Genomic DNA, 19,114 nt, shown 5'->3' on the forward strand with positions numbered 1-19,114 from the left:
TGTACAAATATTCTATTTGTTAAAAAAAATACATTCTACTACAGTCATCATGTTTTTTTTTAACCCTCCGGTCCCCATACCTTGACCGCCCGGTCCCAGCCGCCGGAGCAGATCGTGCGGTCGCCGGCGTCGACGCTCAGCACCCGGCCGCCGGCTCCGAACGAGGCCACCTGAGCCCATGTTCCGGTTTTCCACACGTTCACCTTGCCATCATACCCACCCGTGACCATCATGCTCCCCCGCTGCTGCAAACCGCCACCGCCACCACTGTCGTCGTCGCCGTCGCCGTCGTCGTTCTTGTAGTCGAAAAATCGCAAGTCTGATACCAGGTTCTGATGTGCCGGGACCGAGTGCACGACCCGGACCCGCCGCATGTCCCAAATCTTGACCGTCGAGTCTCCGGATCCGGTGGCAACGTGATACCCGTCGGGCGCAAACTCGGTCGCGTACACTTCGCGCGAATGCTGGTCCAGCACCATCACGGTCTTGCCCGTGCGCAAGTCCCAAACCCGGCCGACGCCATCCAGGCCGCCGGTGACGGCCAACCCGCCGTCCGGGTGGAAACCTATCGCGTAGACTTCTTTGGAATGACCTTCTTGTACTTGCACGCATACCTGCCGGTCAGCGTCCCACAGTCGCCATGTGTAGTCAAACGACGCTGACCCGACGTACCGGCCACTGGCATGCGCCGCCACGCGGCATACTCGGCCCTCGTGTCCTCGAAGCGTGGCAATCGCCGTGTCTTGCTCGCCCACGGCCCATATCCTGACCGTACCATCTCCAGCACCTGACACCAGTTTTCGTGACGTTGACGAATCCGGCAGCCACGCCAATCCACCAATCTTGTCCGTGTGCCCACGCAGCACGGGCGTGCTCGTGGCGTCATCAGCCAGATCGTTCACGCCCACAACACGGATGCTGCCCGTCCACGACCCGGCAGCCACCACGCCGCCATCGGCAGACACTCTCACGGCAGACACGGCCCTGTCAGACACATACTCCGTACCCACGAGCGCAAACGACCGTATGACCTCGGCTTGTTGCCGGGCATGCTTCACAAGCTTGGTCACGGCCACCCGCGCATCTGCCACTTGCTGCCGATGCCGGTCCCTTGCTCGTCGTAATGAAAATTCGGCAATGTCCCTGCGTGCGGATAGCAAATCGTCATCACCCGGTGTGTAAAACTCTTCTTCTTCTTCTTCTTCTTCTTCGTCTTCTTTTTGCTCTTCCTCGGCTTGCCCTTCTTCGCCGCCGATCTGCCCGGCTTCAGCCATTTCCACATCTTCACCAAGATCAAATAATATCCGCCGCAACCGGTCCCGCCGATCTTCCTTGTCCTCGGCAAACAACGTGACCGGTTCGTTCAATGCCCTTAGCCGGGCCCGCACCTTGCCGTCGTCGGTTGGCACCGCCAACTGCCGCACCGCCTTGCGACGATTCACCTCGGTCAGGTACGTCTGCGCCTTGACTGACGTGCCCGTCATCACGTAGTCCGTGTCCACCCGCAGATCATCCACAAATACTCCTTCTGAGTCCTGTTCCATTGTGCAATTGTCCTTCTCCTTGCTCTGCGATCAACAGATGCCGAACGTTTGATTTTACGCTTTTGCGCATCAGAGTTGAAAGTGGCTTACCCGGATTTAAACTTAACGCTTTGATCGTTCAATCATCGCTTCCTCTATAACCAGCCTGTCCTTTTTTTTTTTTTTTTTTTTCATTTCAACTTTGTGCAATGGCTGATAAAAAAACAAAAGACTCGCTCAAATCAGCAGTTGCTGACAGCAAAAAGAAAGCAGCGTCAAACGCGTCTCCTCCATTGGCCGACATTAGCCAGCCGGGCATCGTGACCCTGCCACAGCCATCGCCGAGCCAGGCATCTTCTGAAGCTCGCAAGTTCAACCTCGTGCTGGCGTTGTCCACCATTGCCGCTTTCGTCACTCGGTTTTACATATTATATCACCCGGATCAGGTTGTGTATGTGCATACGGAATGCGTTTGTTTTAAAAAAAAATAAAAACTAATCAAAAAAAAACTAAAGGTTTGATGAGGTGCATTTTGGCAAGTTCGCCAGCTATTACTTGCAACGGACGTTCTTTTTTGACGTGCACCCGCCGTTTGGCAAGTTACTGTTTGCATTCATTGGCTGGCTTGTCGGTTACGATGGCGCATTCTTGTTTGACAACATTGGTGACGGCTACTCGTCCAACAAGGTGCCGTATCTGGCATATCGCGCCTTGCCGGCAACGTTGGGCGCGCTGACCGTGCCGGTCGTGTTTTTGACCATGAAGCATTCCGGTTACTCGTTAGCAGCCACGTCGGTCGCTACGGCGTTGGTCCTGTTTGACAATTCTCACGTCACGCAGACAAGGCTGATCTTGCTCGATGCCACGTTGATTTTCTCCATGGCATGCGCGTTGTACAGCTACGTTCGATTTAGCCAATATCGCAACCGGCCGTTCACGTTTGCTTGGTGGAAGTGGCTGCTTTTGACCGGGTTTGCCCTGTCGTGCACGATCAGCACAAAGTACGTGGGCGCGTTCACTTTTTTCACGGTCGGATTGCCGGTCGTGTTGGACCTGTGGAACTTGCTCGATTACCAAACCGGATTAACCCTGCGTCAATTCGGTCATCATTTCTTGGCTCGCGTGTTTGGATTGATCCTCTTCCCGTTCGCGTGGTTCTTGTTTTGGTTTTACGTGCATTTCGCCGTGCTGAGCAAGAGCGGACCTGGTGATGATTTCATGTCGGCCGAATTTCAGGAAACCTTGGGTGACAACCAACTGCTATTGTCGGCCAAGCAAATTAATTATTATGATTTTATTACGTTCCAACATAAGGATACCAAGGCATTTTTGCATTCTCATTTTGACCACTACCCGTTGCGATACGAGGACGGCCGGATTTCGTCTCAGGGTCAACAAGTGACCGCATACCCATTCCACGATGTCAACAACGCTTGGATGATTTTGCCCGCGGTCGGATTTGCCGACAACGATCGCGCTGATCACGCGGTCCGAGGCGGAGACTTGGTGCAACTTTATCACAACGTTACGCAATCGTTCTTGCTGTCGCACGACGTGGCCTCACCTTTTTACCCTACCAATCAAGAGTTTACGACCGTGTCGGAAGAGGACGCGCTCGGGTCGAGATATAATGACACGTTGTTCGAAATCAGGCTCAACAATAACAAGCGTGGTGATATTTTCCGCACCAAGGCCAGCCCGTTCAAATTGATTCATAACCCCAGCAAAGTGGCCATGTGGACTCATGATGACAAGCCATTACCAGAATGGGGGTTTAAGCAACAGGAGGTTAACGGCAACAAGAACGCGCAACAGCCATCGAACACGTGGATCGTGGATGAAATCGTGAACCTGACTGGTGATCGTGCGCTGGTGAAGCCAAAGTTGGTCAAGAAATTGCCGTTTATTAAGAAATACTTGGAATTGCAAATCGCAATGTTTCGTCACAACAACGCGTTGACCTCATCCCATCCTTACATGTCACACCCACCAGAATGGCCATTCATGCTCCGTGGCGTGTCGTTTTGGACTGATAATGGTGCCAGGCAGCAGATTTACCTTGTCGGCAATCCGATCGGATGGTGGCTGGCCACGTCTTCATTAGCTGTATTGGCCGGATTATTGGTGGCCGATCAACTCACGCGGCGGCGGCGCAACTTTGTCTTGGCCGAGAACGTGCGTGCGAGGTTGTACAACTCTGCCGGGTTTTTCCTTTGGGCCTGGGCTGCTCATTATCTACCTTTTTACACCATGGGCAGGCAATTGTTTTTGCATCATTACCTGCCTGCACATTTGGCGTCCGCGTTGGCAGCCGGTGCGGTTTTGGATTTTTTTTACACGTCGCCTGGTGCGTTTCACGTTGTCCTGCGACGCCAGCCGGCACCATCAGCAACTCATGCTACCGAACCTATTAAGGTGTATCCTCCAAGTTCACGGTGGAGCTGGCTTGTGTCAGGCGTGATCATTTCGGTGCTGATTGCCGTGTTCAAGTTTTTCGCACCGTTCACGTATGGCTCGCCCGGGTTGGACGTGCAGCAAGTTGTTGATCGCAAATGGCTTAATTTTGACTTGCATTTCGCCAAATAAGCAAGCAAAATAGCATAAAACCACAAGACTGTTTTCGCAAGCCAAAGAATGTACAATGTAGCAGGTTTTAAAAAAGTGTCACTCACGTGACTCAAATTGCAATAATTAAACGTTAAAGATTCGATGATTCATTTAAATTTATAGTTTTTTCTTTCGCCCAGTCTCGGACAGATTTTCCGGTTGCAAAAAAATTGGCAAGTTTTGGCATTCAGGAATTGTCCAGAAATTATCGCATGAATTCAATTGTTCATGGCAATGTAAAATTTTATTTTTATTTTTTTTTGAATTGAAAAACATATATTCCACGTCCTGTTTTCTTTGTTTTGCGCGCAGGAAAAAAAAAAAAAAAAATTAGAAAAAGTTTAGAAAAAGCTTCTCCACCGCGAAACTGAAAAATTTTGAAATTTAAAAAAAATTCCAGGGCCTTGTTTTTTTCACATTCCCTTCTTTTTCTTTAATTCATTTCAACCTCGACTCCTGCTATAGAAATCATTTTTTTCTTTTTTTTCATATAGCGTCGAGAGAGCAATGCCGCGGATTCAATTCCTCCGACCGCATTCGGCTTGCTCCCTTCTGGTCAAGCGTCGTGGTGGTCTTCTTAATCGATCGCAGCCGCTTATCTCGAACACATCATCACCAACTCCAACAACAAAAACAACACGTTCTCAATTTTTGTCAACTTCTGCTGTGATTAGGAGTGATTCTCCTGCTGTGGCAGATGCAGGCTCCATTCGCAAGGCTTACCAAAATGCTTCCACTATTCTTCCAGAATCGGCTCCAAAACTAGTCGACGTGTCCAAAGTTCTTGTCGTTGGTTCTGGTGCTTTAAGTATTGGCCAGGCTGGAGAATTTGACTACTCTGGTATGATTGGCAATGATAAAATTTTAGCGTTGCATTGTTTTAACGAACTTGGGTTTTTTTTTTTTTTTTTTCTTCTTTTTTAGGATCTCAAGCTATTAAGGCTCTTCAAGAAGCAAACAAGAAATCTATTCTTATTAATCCCAACATTGCTACCAATCAGACTTCACATGCTTTAGCTGATGAGATTTATTATCTTCCTGTATGCCGCATTCATTGGGTTTGTTTTTCTTTATATACTAACTGTCTAGGTTACTCCCGAATACATCACGTACGTTATTGAAAGAGAACGACCCGACGGAATTCTGTTGACTTTTGGTGGTCAAACTGGTTTGAACGTTGGTGTTCAACTTGATAAAATGGGTGTTTTTGAACGATACGGTGTCAAGGTTCTTGGTACTCCGATTTCTACTCTTGAAACTTCGGAGGATCGTGATTTGTTTGCCAAGGCATTGAAAGAAATCGATATTCCAATTGCTGAATCTGTTGCTGTTTCTACTGTCGACGACGCTCTTGCTGCTGCTGAAGTTGTCGGATATCCGATTATCGTTCGTTCCGCTTATGCTCTTGGCGGTCTTGGATCTGGGTTTGCGTCAAACAGTACCGAACTTCACAACCTGGCGTCGCAATCCCTTAGTTTGTCCCCCCAGATCTTGGTTGAGAAATCTCTCAAGGGATGGAAAGAAGTTGAATACGAAGTTGTTCGTGACTCGCACGGTAACTGCATTACCGTGTGCAACATGGAAAATTTTGATCCTCTCGGCATCCACACTGGTGATTCGATCGTGGTTGCTCCATCACAGACTTTGTCAGATGAGGAATATCACATGCTCAGATCGGCTGCCATCAAGATTATTCGTCACCTTGGCGTTGTTGGTGAATGCAACGTTCAGTATGCGCTTCAACCCGATGGGCTTGACTACCGAGTGATTGAAGTTAACGCTCGCTTGTCACGATCGTCTGCGCTTGCATCGAAAGCCACTGGTTACCCGCTTGCTTACACTGCGGCCAAGATTGCGCTCGGCCACACGCTTCCGGATTTGCCCAACCATGTCACCAAGACGACTTCGGCAAACTTTGAACCTTCGCTCGATTACGTTGTTACCAAGATTCCCAGATGGGATTTGGCCAAGTTCCAACATGTCAAGCGTGACATTGGTTCATCAATGAAATCCGTGGGTGAAGTCATGGCTATCGGCAGAACGTTTGAAGAATCCATTCAAAAGGCGATTCGCCAGGTCGATCCATCATTTGTTGGCTTTCAAGGTGCCGAATTTGAAAATTTGGATGAAGCTCTTAGTAACCCGACCGATCGCCGCTGGCTCGCTGTCGGTCAAGCTCTTCTTCATGAAAATTATACGGTTGATCAAGTGCATGAACTGTCCAAGATCGACAAGTGGTTTTTGTACAAGCTTATGAACATTGTTAACCAGCAACGTGAACTCGAAAACATTGGTTCCTTGTTCGGTCTTACCAAGGATATCTTATTGAGTTCCAAAAAACTAGGATTTTCCGACAAGCAGATCGCGGTCGCGGTCGGATCCACTGAGGAAGAAGTGCGTGCTCGTCGTAAGAGCTTTGGTATCAAGCCATTTGTTAAAAAGATTGATACTCTTGCTGCCGAATTCCCTGCCGATACTAATTATTTGTACACTACTTACAACGCCACCGAAAACGATATTTCGTTTGACGAGCACGGAACGCTCGTCCTCGGATCCGGAGTCTACCGTATTGGTTCTTCAGTCGAATTCGATTGGTGTGCGGTCAGCACTGCTCGTGCCCTGCGTGAGGTGGGCAAGAAGACAATCATGATCAACTACAATCCCGAGACCGTGTCTACTGATTTTGATGAGGTCGACAGACTTTATTTTGAAGAATTGTCGTACGAGCGAGTGTTGGATATTTATGAACTTGAACAGGCCAGGGGCGTGGTCGTGTCTGTCGGAGGCCAGCTGCCTCAAAACATTGCGTTGAAACTTCAGGACGGCGGTTGCAACGTGCTTGGCACTGATCCGAAAAATATTGATCGTGCGGAAGATCGTCACAAGTTTTCGTCAACTCTTGACTCTATCGGAGTTGACCAGCCGGCTTGGAAAGAGTTATCGTCCGTGGCTGCTGCCAAGGCATTTGCTGACTCGGTTGGCTACCCTGTCCTTGTCCGACCGTCCTATGTCTTGTCTGGTGCTGCCATGGCAGTCATTAGGGGTGAATCCGAGCTTGTTGAAAAACTTACTTTGGCCTCCGATGTTTCCCCAGACCATCCGGTTGTGATTTCCAAGTTTATTGAAGGTGCGCAAGAGATTGATGTCGACGCTGTTGCTTATCAGGGACAAGTTCTTGTTCATGCGGTTTCTGAACATGTTGAGAACGCTGGTATTCATTCTGGAGATGCCACGTTGGTTTTGCCACCTGCAAATGTGGACAATCAAACTCTTGACCGTCTTAAGCAAATTGCTGAAAAGGTTGCTGTCGCGTTTCACATTTCCGGCCCGTTCAACATGCAAATCATCAAGGCCGAAAATCCAAATTCGCCTGAACTTCCTGACCTCAAAGTTATTGAATGCAACATCCGCGCGTCTCGTTCGTTCCCGTTTGTTTCCAAGGTTCTCGGTGTCAACTTTATTGACGTTGCCACGCGGGCCTTGATTGGCAAGAACGTGCCCGAGCCAACTGACTTGATGGCCGTCAAGCGTGATTACGTTGCCATCAAGGTGCCACAGTTTTCGTTCACTCGTCTTGCCGGTGCGGACCCGTACTTGGGTGTCGAAATGGCATCCACCGGAGAAGTTGCCTGTTTTGGTCATGATTTAAAGGAAGCTTACTGGACTTCGATTCAGGCCACGATGAATTTTAAGTTACCGGTCCCACCTGGTGGCTTGTTATTCGGTGGTGACATTACTAATTCGAACCTGAGCAACGTGGCCAAGACCTTGGCCCCGCTCGGATTCAAGATTTATGCCGCGTCGGCCACGGTTCACAAGTATCTTAACGAGGCACTGGCTGATATTTCGATCGATGGCATGCCGATCGAGGTTCGCATTATCGAATTCCCCAAGACCGACAAGCGCAAGCTTCGTGAAGTTTTTCAAAAGTATGACGTGCAAGCAGTTTTCAACTTGGCCCGGGCCAGGGCTGAAGACCTGTTGGATCAAGATTACGTGATGCGCCGAAACGCGATCGATTTCGCAATCCCGTTGTTTAACGAACCCAAGACGGCCACGTTGTTTGCCGAATCATTGGAAGAGAAATTGCCGTTAAAGAGGGAAGGCGTGATCCCGCCCGAGGTTGAGAGATGGAGTGAATGGATTGGCGGAAAGCCAGTTTAAAAAAAAAAGAAGATTAAAATAGAAATTTACGATTGTTTTATTTTTTTTTGTTCATATATAAAAATATCTTTCAAATTTTTTTTTTTTTTTTTCAACATTGGCTTGTGTCTATGTGTTTTGATCTCCAATTGTAAATTATTAAAGTCATGTTATTAATTTTTAAAATAAATTATCGTTTAAATTTTAAAATGATTTTGTTTCTTTGTTTATTCAAGCATTGCTAACCTGTTATACATTTATTTTTATTTTTTATTTTTTTTTCCATCATATCCATATATCCAATTCATCTCGTTTGTAGTTTTGTTCATCAACCGTTGGATAATACGGCACCAAAGCATCCGCACTTTGCACGTATGCTGAATCATACAATCTCCAGTATGGTTGTCGAACCTTGCGAGCCGGATGAAACAATCCAGCCCACGTGTAATTCATAACCAGGCCGACGCCGATGCAGTTTCGGATGGCTTCAATGCCTTCAATGATGCGATCAATCACATGTGGTGACGTTTCAAACAGGTTTGGCATTAAAAGGTTGAGCATGTGAAGCATCGTGTCCTCGCATCCCAAGCCGACGCATCCAAGCGCAAGATGCTTAACAACCGTAGCTGCGGTCTGACGATGGACTTGATCACGATCAATCAATGCGTCTTCAAGTAAAGGCGCGACTGAGTAAACATAATCCTTGGCCATTTCACCGATATACTCAAACAGGAAACTAAGTGATTTTAAAACTCCATTCTGAACATTTAATTCGGGTACTCGGTATTCGTTCATTAACGCCGGAAGAACAGTAAATGGAGCGCAGGTTTCTGCAACAATGGCGATGGCAACTGCCGTACACACACGAGACTGGCGCTCCTGGACTCGCAAATTGTTCAGTAACGTAACCAAAACATCCTGAGGACCAATGGCCTTGGCAATGTATCCTATATCACGCTTTGTTAAAAATTAATTCAAAATCTAAACATGTTGTCAAACCTTACCAAACGTATTATTAGCTGCACGGCGGATGCCTTTCTTGTGCGCCTTCAACATGTCCAATAATTCAAAACAAATTCTCATCCATTCACGTGCGCTCACGTACTCTGCACCACGATCGGCAATCCTGCCAACCAAATCGATCGTGTTCTCTTGCACTTTCTCGTGCCTGTTTCGCAAAATTGGCGTCAGCCTCGGCAACAAATCACGAATCGGAGGTTGCATTTCTGAAATGCCTACAACAGTAACAATGCTTCGCAAGGCACCGAGGATTGATCCAAGAACTTCAGGATACTCCTCACCAAGATATTCATACAACACGACGCCTAATTTTCCCATTAACACGTCTTCGCCACAGTTTTTCATAACCACAGCAATTCGAGTGACAAGATCTGCAGATTGCTGACGAACCGTAGCCGATTTATTATTTAACCGCCACAAGACTGTTGACACGATCTGCGGGAAATATGGCTTCGTCCTTAATCCAAACGCATTCACGACCGTACCAAATCCGTTCAACAAGACAAAATCTTCAACTGTTTGTTCCTGGAAGGCAAATAATATGCCGTCAATCAAACGTTCTTCGAGCCTCTCAGAAACATCGATCGCGCCAAGCGATGCAATAATTTTTTCAATGGCTTCCACGCCCATCTTCCGATACGGTTCTGAATCATCCTTGAGCACTCCAACGATGCGCTCAACCATTTCAGCCACGCCAACCTTCTGCGCAAGCTCGACTGTTGTGTCTACAACCTGCCTGTAATTTCGTCTATCTAGTGCCATGCGCCTGACCCAGAAACTCTTAAAAAACGGCGGAACTACTTCTTCTCTAAGATATTGAGCAGTCACGCCTTCAGTACCTGCACATTGCTGAACCACGCGTAACACAATCTTCTTCATTTCTTCGTCTGGAGAATTAAACTCACGCAAAAGAATCACCATAACTTCTTTAGTATAGTAATTTGCATATTCTGGATCCATGAGTGGAATAATAAACCCAATACACTTCAAGAAAGCAGCAAGACCTTTGCCACGATGTCGTCGAATACCCAGCCACAAAGGTTCTAATACAGAATCAAAAGATTCAATACCATATGGGGCAGCAGCTTCTGCAAGCGCACCAAGAGCTAACGAAGTTACCGTTCGAACTTTGGATTGCTCGTCTGTTAAGCAAGGAGCAATACATTCCACAAGGCCTTTCAAATGAGGTAACACGGCGCAGCCCATCAATACCGCAATTTGCTGAATAATCTTGACACCGGTATGCCGAGCCTGCCATGATTTCTTGGAACCACAAACAGCTTTCAAAAATGGCAATAATGCGGGAATTCCTAATGCGGACGCAACAACCGCAAACGCACGAGCCGTTGTGTTTCTGACGTACTCGTCAGCATGATCAATATCAGGTCTCATGGTTGAAATCATATGTGCTAATCCAGCAGCTTTTGCTAGGTTTGCAATAATCTCTCTTCCCTCAGCACGAGCATAGTAATCTTCGTCGATAAGTAGAGGTTCAATCACGACCAAAATCTTATGCGTAAACGGCCGAATCATGTCGTCTAACTTATAAAGCACGCGATCAATAACTTTTACAAGAAGATGCCGTTCTTGATCTTCTAGGGTCTTTTCCATAAGTAATGGCAAAATCTGATTGAACAATGCTTGCGCACCAAATTGCCTAGCATTATCAGTCAACTGTCGCAATGCGGACTTTCTGCTTGGCGGAGTACCGTTTTTCACTTTGAGCAATAATCGCATAATTTTGCGTTCTTTCAGGTCTTCCAAACTCAAATCTGTTTCATCCTTGCCGTCAACAAGTTTGCCAAAGTACTTCATATCTTCTTCCTTAAAAAACTGTAGCGGGCCAACGCCAGGGATATCTGTAGGAAGCTGCTTAGCCAATCCTTGACTTAAAGCCGTCGTGTCCTCCATCATTACGAATCCACCTCCAGCTCCAGTCTGTGCTGGAGTCGCTTGCAACTTTCTGGCAGGTGTCATGATTGGAACATATCCGCTCGGTGGTTCCAAAATAATGTATCCTTCAGATGGAAGTAATCGATCTAAATCATCATCTGTAGCAACACCATTTGCCAAAGCCGACAACGGACCCCCTGAGGGATGAAGTGGGGTTTGCATGCCCAACACCGACGATCCAGTTGGGGTAGCTTCAATTCCAGGTGCCTGATCCCACCGTGACCTTCTCGGAGTCGCTTCCACCTCATCCCAGCGCGACCGTTTTTTCGGCACATCTTCAGTATCGAAACTCTTGGCCTGCTCTTCCAATTTTAATTTCAGATCTTCTTCGGTTTTCAAAACAGGCTCTTGTGGCGTTGCAATGTCCCATCTGCGCTTACGAGCCCGAGGTTTTACCTCAGAATCAACAGATTCAACTTTTACTTTGACTTCCGAAGGCATAATAAATTGTGCCTCTTGTAGTTGTTCGAGTGTTACAAGGTACTTTTTGTCTCGTTCTGCGAAAGGCTCTTTGTGACGGACATAAGTCAACTTGAAATCTAAAGCACGGGTTGTTTGACATTTACGCAAAGTCAGGGTAAGTGTAGTCACGTGAGTAAATTTAAAAACTCCTATTCTTTTTTGTTTACTATTGTAATAAATGAATGGTATGAGCGATTCATCGTGCTGAGCAAGTATCGAACCATGATAACGTTTGATCGCCATCCAAACTGAAATGCTGTGGCTGGGTTTTTTTTTTTTTTTTTTTGGCAATGTCAACTTGTCGCTAAGCAGACTGTGGATTCGAAAGTCCAATTGTCGGATTTAATTTTGTCAGATGTCAAATGATCCAAATTACATGACAACAATTATATTAGAACTGGTGCTATGTGATATGTTAGATTGGTCTGGCAATATGGAATGTGATTTTGCATTCTTTGAATTTCTCGAGCGGACTGCAGCGGACCAAAAAAACAAAAAACAAAAAGAGTTAAATGTGCCGGAACAGATGTGCCACAAATTCCAAGTCTCTATAAATTAGTCGACTTCAAAGCCAGTAAAGAATATATATAATGTAAATAATATAAGTTATCATAGTAATAAATAATGTAAAAGCCTACATGGGACCCAATGCCGAAGCATTTTGAAAACTCAAATCTTGATATATGGATTTGAATTGCGCAGGCCACCCAAGTCAAGTCACGGTTAGCGCATGCCATCCGTTTATCCCATATATTTCTTTTCACTTTTTTGCTTTCTAAAAAAATTCTTTAAATGGCATAGTCAACGACACGTATTTCCTTTTGATTCGTACTATCACATTTCGCTGACTTTCACATTATACAAGTTTTCTATTTCCTTTTTTTTTTTTTGACAATAGCACAATCAAAAGCTAAGTTTTGTTCCGGCCAGAACGGTGACCGATGTCTACGCCGAGTACTGCTGATGTCGGACCTCATTCTTATGCTCGAGAGCTGGTACAGCAGCCAGGTCCTTCGGAAGAGAATGCAGTGGTCAATCTGGTCCCTCTTTCGCCTACAATGCTTACTTCGACCAAGGCCCAGGCAGCGGTGATACGTCCAGAAGCAGAAACTTCGGCTACTGTTGCTGTTACTGCAAACGTTAAGCGAGAATCAAGACTGCGTGCAACAAGAACGGAAAGAGTAGATTATACTGAACCGGCAGATTTTGAAGATGCTGATCCGCGGTTACCAGTCATGAAGACTTTTATAACTAGCAAGGTTAGCGCCGGTACAAGGGAAGATACTCAGCCACCACCGGTTAAACGGCGCAAATCTTCAAACACCAGCATTGTCAAGCAACCTCAAGAGGTCAAATATGCCAACACAATTGCAGAAGATTTTCAGCCAAGTATAAAAAGGTCGAAAAGCAGTAATTCTGTTTTTACGTCCGCAACAACAGCAACAGCTAAGCGCAAACGGAATTCCATACCCGCAACGACAAATGGCGACAATCTACTCGTTAAAAATGGCAGCACAAGTAGCAAAAGCGCTAGTCCCACACCACGAAGCTCATTCAAAGACGGGTTTCGAGTTAGATCATCACAATCAAGAGCCACATTTTTGTCAAATTTGGTCGATTTGGTGGACTCAAATGTTGTTGATGGCAACTTGGTCCTTGCCGATGGTGTGATTTACAAGCCTAACGGTAAATATTAATCAGAGAGATTTTAGTTTTTTTTTTATTTTTTTTTTTGGTGCTCATGTATTTTTGCTATAGATTATATATATCTTGTGGCGGAACCTCCTAGTGAGCCATACTACATTGGAAGAATCATGGCTTTTTTTGAGAGATCAGATCCGTCTACGTCACGTATTCAGCGAACAAATGCATCCAACTATGTGATTGAAAATTATCAAATGAGGGTCAATTGGCTTTATAGGCCAAAAGATATTCCGACCCGTTCGAACGACTCCCGCTTACTTTTTGCTACCATGCATTCAGATATATGTCCATTACCCAGTTTACGAGGGAAATGCGTTGTAAAGCATAGAGCTCATATTAAAGATTTGATTGAGTATCGGAAAACGCCAGATCAGTTTTGGTTCGATAAATTGTATGATCGTTACATATGTCATTTTTATGAGTTGATTCCTACAGAGAGAGTGTTGAACGTTCCAGGTGCATTCGGTCAGGCTTTACGAGAGCAAATCAAGTTTGCTGTTGTGGAAATTGGGAGAGGGAACGTGCTTAGCACGGCAGCTTGCAACTGTTTTAGATGCGGGCAATGGTGCCCGCCTGATGAGTCTGTTTGCTGTGCGGAGTGCGAGAAAAATTATCACATGAGCTGTGTAAGACCGCCGCTTTTGAAAAAACCGACAAGGGGATTTGCATGGGCATGTGCGATTTGTAACCGTGAAAAAGAACGGCAGATGCGCGAAAGCAAGGGTAAATTGCTGCCAGGTTCGACGGACGAAATCGATGCAATGGATGATGACCCAGAGTTATTCAGTAATCACGCTGATAATTCGGTTGGTGATAATGCAAATGGCGAAGTCGACGACGAAGAACAAGAAGAACAGGATGATGATGGGTTTAAACCCATGCCATCACCAGAATTTAAAGTTTCAGACTCGAAATTGACTCCGGAGCAGAAGCACGAACTGGCGATGTGGCCATTTCGGTATTTGGGTATTCATGCCAACCTTAATGAAGCTCTCAATAATAACGATCGGATATTCCCAAGGGCAGCGTCGCGAATTGGCAACAAGCATCAGGCAGTTGTGCCATCATGGGGTGGAAGGCCAGTTGTGTTAATAGAACGCGAACCTGCCAAGCCGAAAAAGAAAGCCAAGTCAAAATCTAAAAAAAAGTTGAACGTGGTGGACGAGCCCCTCGCTGATAGTGAAGGTGTTTCGGAAAATTCAGATTTTAAAAAGCCTTCGTTAGATGATCCATGGGTTCAGCAGAAACCAGTAGGGTACATTGAACGAGGCGGTAATGATACGGCGACTCTTTGTTGGCGATCACCACCACCGGAGTTAAATGTGGATGTGGAAACCTATATGAAATCAACGCAAAATTTTGCAAAACGTTTGGGCATGCTTCCAGAATCTTCAAATTTTTTGGACGCAGCACTGTTTTCGTTTATGGAATGCGGCTACAATTCAGATAATGCTCTTGAAAAAGTGACCAAGTTCACTCGGAAATCACTCAAGGAGCCGACATTGACCGCTACCGAGGTTGCCAAGTTTGAGAATGCGGTTAAAAAATTTGGTTCAGAGCTCCATCCTGTTAAGAAAACCGTGGGCACGGTTAAGTCGGCTGATATCGTTCGTTTTTATTATTTATGGAAAAAAACCTTGGCTGGAAAAAAGATCTGGGGTAGTTTTGAAGGCCGCAAGGGTAAAAAAGATGCAGGCAAATCCAAATCAGAATTGGACAAAAATGTAAAAGGTCCTATTTTGCTTGATGACGTGGCAGACTCAGCCGACGATTCAGCCTACGATATGGGCAAGGTCAAAACGCAAGGTCAACATTTTAAATGTAAATTTTGTCATGCGACCAAGTCACGTCAATGGAGACGAGCTCCTGGATTCGTGGCGGTGAAGAAAAATCCTGAAACCGCGCTTTGCATCAGGTGTGCTGAGCTTTGGAGGCGGTATGCCGTGGCTTGGGAGAACCCGGCGGACGTGTTGAAAAAATCCCATCAGAGAGGATCTCAAGGTTCAAAACGAAAAGTTGAAGAAGAAATTTTAAAAGAACTTGAAGAAGGCAATCGATACGAGTTTCAGGACGACATTGACTTTGAATCACCAGCACAGGAAACCGAGGTGGCCCTCACCGTACCTCAGTTAGATAATAAAAAGCAAATAAGTTCAAGCTCTGGCAAATCACCTCTGATATCAAATGCGGTGAGCACGAAAAGCAAAAAACCGGTTTATGAGCCGATTTCGAAAATTCCGGAACCTGCAAGGGCGGAGCCTGCGGAGTCAACAAAGTCAGCACAGCCAGCGGTACCTGTATCGGGTGATTGCGGTGTATGTGGTGATAAGGATAATGTTGCAAATTTATTGACTTGCAGTTCTTGCCATATGCAGGTGCACAAATCATGCTACGGAGTGCGTCAAGCCCGTAAAAAATGGCTATGTGAACCTTGTATGAACGATCGCAACCCGAGCGAGTCAATGGTAAGACTTGTAAAAGAAGTAACATGCTTGCATGCATTCTGACAATTTTATTCTTTTGCAGACTTACGAGTGTGTATTATGTCCGGCACATTTGCATAAAGAAATTCCGGGGGCTGAAAAGCAACCTCGCGACGCGCTAAAATTTACGGCGGCAAGCAACTGGGTGCACGTAATTTGCGCAGTGTGGACTCCAGAGATTAAATTTACCAACGCTTTTAAGATGCATGCTGTGGAAGGTATAGGATTGATTCCCAAGAAACGGTTTTTGGACACATGCAGCATTTGCAAGATTCAGAAGGGAGCATGCATTGATTGTGCGGCATGCAATGCCACGTGTAAGTTCTTTAAAAAGCGGAGATGCCATGGTCAATTTTATTTTCTAACCAGACCTCTGTGTCATGATAGTTCACATTGGGTGCGCGTTACAAGCTAACTACAAGTTCGGGTTTGACATTCAACCAATCAAGAGCAGCCGGCGAGATTCTTTTTTGACTGTTAAACTTGGATTGGAGACCGGCATGATGACGCCCATGATTTGGTGCCCGAACCATAATTTGAACAAGTTTACGATTCATGACATTGGCGAACCAGCCGTTCTCAGCGATTACAGTGACGGTAGGAATGGCAGCAACACAGCTGGCCAGGCTACGGGCGCTACGGACGCTACGGACGGGGAAGCAGGTCGGGCAGGTTTTGCATCAAAATCAAACGAGACCAAATTGACAGAGTCTGCATTAAATTTATACGCAAGAACGTACAAGCAGGCAGATTTGTCGCTAACTGGCACCGTGAGGCGCGCTCAGCAAGTGGCAGCAGCGTCAAAGTTAATATTAGACCATTGATTATTAATTTCTATCACCTAGACGGATGTGCAAATGTATTTGATCTGTTTTGGCGTTGAGTATTGTTTTGGTATTTCGATAAAATTTAAAAGTTTGTGTTTGTTGACCATAAGAAAAAAAAAAAAAAATCAGGCCAGTTCGGAATGAATTGAGTTTACGTATATTATAAGATTTTACGATGGTTCTCCCAACGCAACAAACCGCTGCCAAACGTCGCTGCCAGGACACAGGGCTCTGCAGTAGGTAATAGCCGTAGTACATATTTATTAACTTAGCATGTGAACCCGATATACAGTGTTCACAATTTGCATTTTGCAAGCCCGTGGCGGAAAATAACAATATTAATGCCGAAAGATGGGAAGAAATTTGACATTTAAAATCGTGATGCCTGATAGGCCAGGTCAGCTGAACCTTATTTTACCATCCTCGGTTTTCGGAACTGGCCGTGACGAACGAAGCAGCGAAAACATGCACAGTAATGAATTGCCGAAGATGACAGCAGCTAAGCACCGCTCGTTTATAACGTACGGCATGCGAAGCCTTCCTCGTCTCTTGTTTTTTCTTTTTGTTTTTGGTTTGCAAAACAGTCAATAGTAGTTGTACCCGTAATACGATGACTTTGTATTTAGTCGTTGTGGCAGCGGTGGTTGCCGTAATTGTCTTCAAGCTATCCGTCAAGCTCGACGTTTTCCTCGCCCAACGTCGGTTTGCTAAAAGTCATGGTACTCAAGATGCTCCGTCTCTCGGCGGTGACGCGTTCGGCTTGCAGAATTTTTTGCGCATGAAGCGTGCCATGGATCGGAATGAGAACCTGGACCTGCTGTCGAGTTATTTCTCTGAATGGACACACAGTTCGACATTTCGTTCCCGACTCGTTGGTGCCGAATTTTTCAACACTATTGACCCAGAAAACATCAAGGCAATACTGTCTACCAAGTTTGCGGATTTTGACTTGGGCCTTCGTCATGATGCGTTTTATCCTCTACTTGGCGACGGCATTTTCACGCTTGATAACGAAGGATGGTCTCACTCCCGGGCGTTGCTCAAGCCTCAGTTTACACGGCAGCAAGTCTCAGACGTGGCAGCGTTGGAAAAACATGTGCAGAACTTGATTGAGCTTTTGCCGGCCGATGGCACCGTTGTTGACTTGCAGGCATTATTTTACAAGTTCACGCTTGACGCGTCAACTGAATTTTTGTTTGGCGATTCAGTGGAATCTCTTCGTGCTGTCAACCCTTCTGTGACCAATAGTGACAATAACGAAAAGCAAAATCAAAGTCGCCAGTACGTAAGCGCGGCCGGTAAGGCTGATTTCGCGACCGCGTTTGACTTGTCACAGGCAACCCTGGCCAAGCGAATAGTTTTCCAAAAATTCTACTGGCTCGTGAACCCGGCCAAGTTTCAAACTGCGAATCAAACCGTTCACAAGTTTGTAGATTCTTACGTTAGCAAGGCGTTGGCCCTTTCTCAAGATGGCAAGGACCATCAATCAGACCGCTACGTGTTCTTGGAGGCTTTGGTACAGGATACGCGTGATCCTAAAGTGCTTAGAGATCAATTGCTAAACATTTTGTTGGCCGGAAGGGACACGACCGCGACTTTACTGTCCTGGACTTTTTACCTTCTTGCCCGTCATCCTCGCGTGCTGGAAAAATTGCGCTCCGCTTTGCTCGAAGATTTTGGCCCAACTTTAAACCACCCGGGAAAGAAGCAAATCAATTTCGAAACGTTGAAGTCGTGCACATATTTGAGGTATGTGCTTAACGAAGTATTGCGACTGTATCCTTCTGTGCCGCAGAACTTTCGCATCGCAAACAAGCACACGGTACTGCCCCGCGGTGGTGGTCCGGATGGCACGGCACCCGTGTTTGTGCGCAAGGGACAAAAAATATTTTATTCTGTATACATAGTTCATCGACGAACTGATCTTTTTGGTCCTGATGCTGATCAGTTTAGACCCGAACGTTGGAGCGAGGGAAAGGCTTGGGCATGGGAATACTTGCCGTTTAATGGTGGCCCCCGAATTTGTCTTGGTCAGCAATATGCACTGACCGAAGCCGGATACGTAATCACCAGGCTATTGCAACTCTTTGATACCATCCAACCTGGCGATGATGAAGACAAGCCGTTAAAGAAAGGTTTGCTAACCTTATCACATGTCAATGGTGTTCATGTCAGTTTGAAAAAAACAACTTAGACTATGCACAATGCTCGTATTGCTTGCATTGAGAGATTATTTTAATGATATATATGTGTGTATTTATTCAATAAATGCCGTTAAGTCTTTTTATAGCTTATATACGCAGATGAAAAAAAAAATCGTAGCATCTTCAATTATAAGGAAGTTTTTTATATTAAGGGGGTGACCACTGACCAGAATATTGTCTTGAGTCAA

The 19,114-nt window shown here is 45.9% G+C and overlaps 6 protein-coding genes across 6 annotated transcripts; 4 read left to right on the forward strand and 2 right to left on the reverse strand.

Moving 5' to 3' along the window:
* Positions 1-13: 13 nt before the first annotated feature.
* Positions 14-1,581, reverse strand: V1514DRAFT_306408 (WD40-repeat-containing domain protein). The gene has a single exon (XM_066925674.1). It carries the CDS (start codon positions 1,542-1,544, stop codon positions 60-62), a length of 1,485 nt encoding a protein of 494 aa, XP_066783652.1. The 5' UTR covers positions 1,545-1,581; the 3' UTR covers positions 14-59.
* Positions 1,582-4,466, forward strand: V1514DRAFT_306413 (Dolichyl-phosphate-mannose-protein mannosyltransferase-domain-containing protein). Its single transcript, XM_066925675.1, has 2 exons — positions 1,582-1,974; positions 2,039-4,466. Exons 1-2 carry the CDS (start codon positions 1,733-1,735, stop codon positions 4,107-4,109), a joined length of 2,313 nt encoding a protein of 770 aa, XP_066783653.1. The 5' UTR covers positions 1,582-1,732; the 3' UTR covers positions 4,110-4,466.
* Positions 4,467-4,555: 89 nt separating this feature from the next.
* On the forward strand, positions 4,556-8,396 carry V1514DRAFT_352074 (uncharacterized protein). Its single transcript, XM_066929477.1, has 3 exons — positions 4,556-4,971; positions 5,055-5,170; positions 5,220-8,396. Exons 1-3 carry the CDS (start codon positions 4,638-4,640, stop codon positions 8,292-8,294), a joined length of 3,525 nt encoding a protein of 1,174 aa, XP_066783654.1. The 5' UTR covers positions 4,556-4,637; the 3' UTR covers positions 8,295-8,396.
* A 94-nt stretch (positions 8,397-8,490) lies between these two features.
* Positions 8,491-11,747, reverse strand: V1514DRAFT_352075 (armadillo-type protein). The gene is made up of 2 exons (XM_066929478.1): positions 9,278-11,747; positions 8,491-9,220 (listed from the first exon to the last, which is right to left on the reverse strand). The coding sequence occupies exons 1-2, from the start codon at positions 11,685-11,687 to the stop codon at positions 8,559-8,561; spliced, it is 3,072 nt and encodes a 1,023-aa protein (XP_066783655.1). The 5' UTR covers positions 11,688-11,747; the 3' UTR covers positions 8,491-8,558.
* A 607-nt stretch (positions 11,748-12,354) lies between these two features.
* On the forward strand, positions 12,355-16,878 carry V1514DRAFT_330343 (uncharacterized protein). Its single transcript, XM_066927481.1, has 4 exons — positions 12,355-13,394; positions 13,467-15,877; positions 15,939-16,212; positions 16,283-16,878. Exons 1-4 carry the CDS (start codon positions 12,650-12,652, stop codon positions 16,717-16,719), a joined length of 3,867 nt encoding a protein of 1,288 aa, XP_066783656.1. The 5' UTR covers positions 12,355-12,649; the 3' UTR covers positions 16,720-16,878.
* Positions 16,879-17,228: 350 nt separating this feature from the next.
* V1514DRAFT_330345 (cytochrome P450) lies at positions 17,229-19,007 on the forward strand. The gene has a single exon (XM_066927482.1). The coding sequence runs from the start codon at positions 17,333-17,335 to the stop codon at positions 18,914-18,916; it is 1,584 nt and encodes a 527-aa protein (XP_066783657.1). The 5' UTR covers positions 17,229-17,332; the 3' UTR covers positions 18,917-19,007.
* Positions 19,008-19,114: the final 107 nt, after the last annotated feature.

The sequence above is a fragment of the Lipomyces japonicus genome (genome assembly GCF_038497905.1).
Source record: "Lipomyces japonicus strain CBS 7319 unplaced genomic scaffold V1514scaffold_17, whole genome shotgun sequence".
NCBI lineage: Eukaryota > Fungi > Ascomycota > Lipomycetes > Lipomycetales > Lipomycetaceae > Lipomyces > Lipomyces japonicus.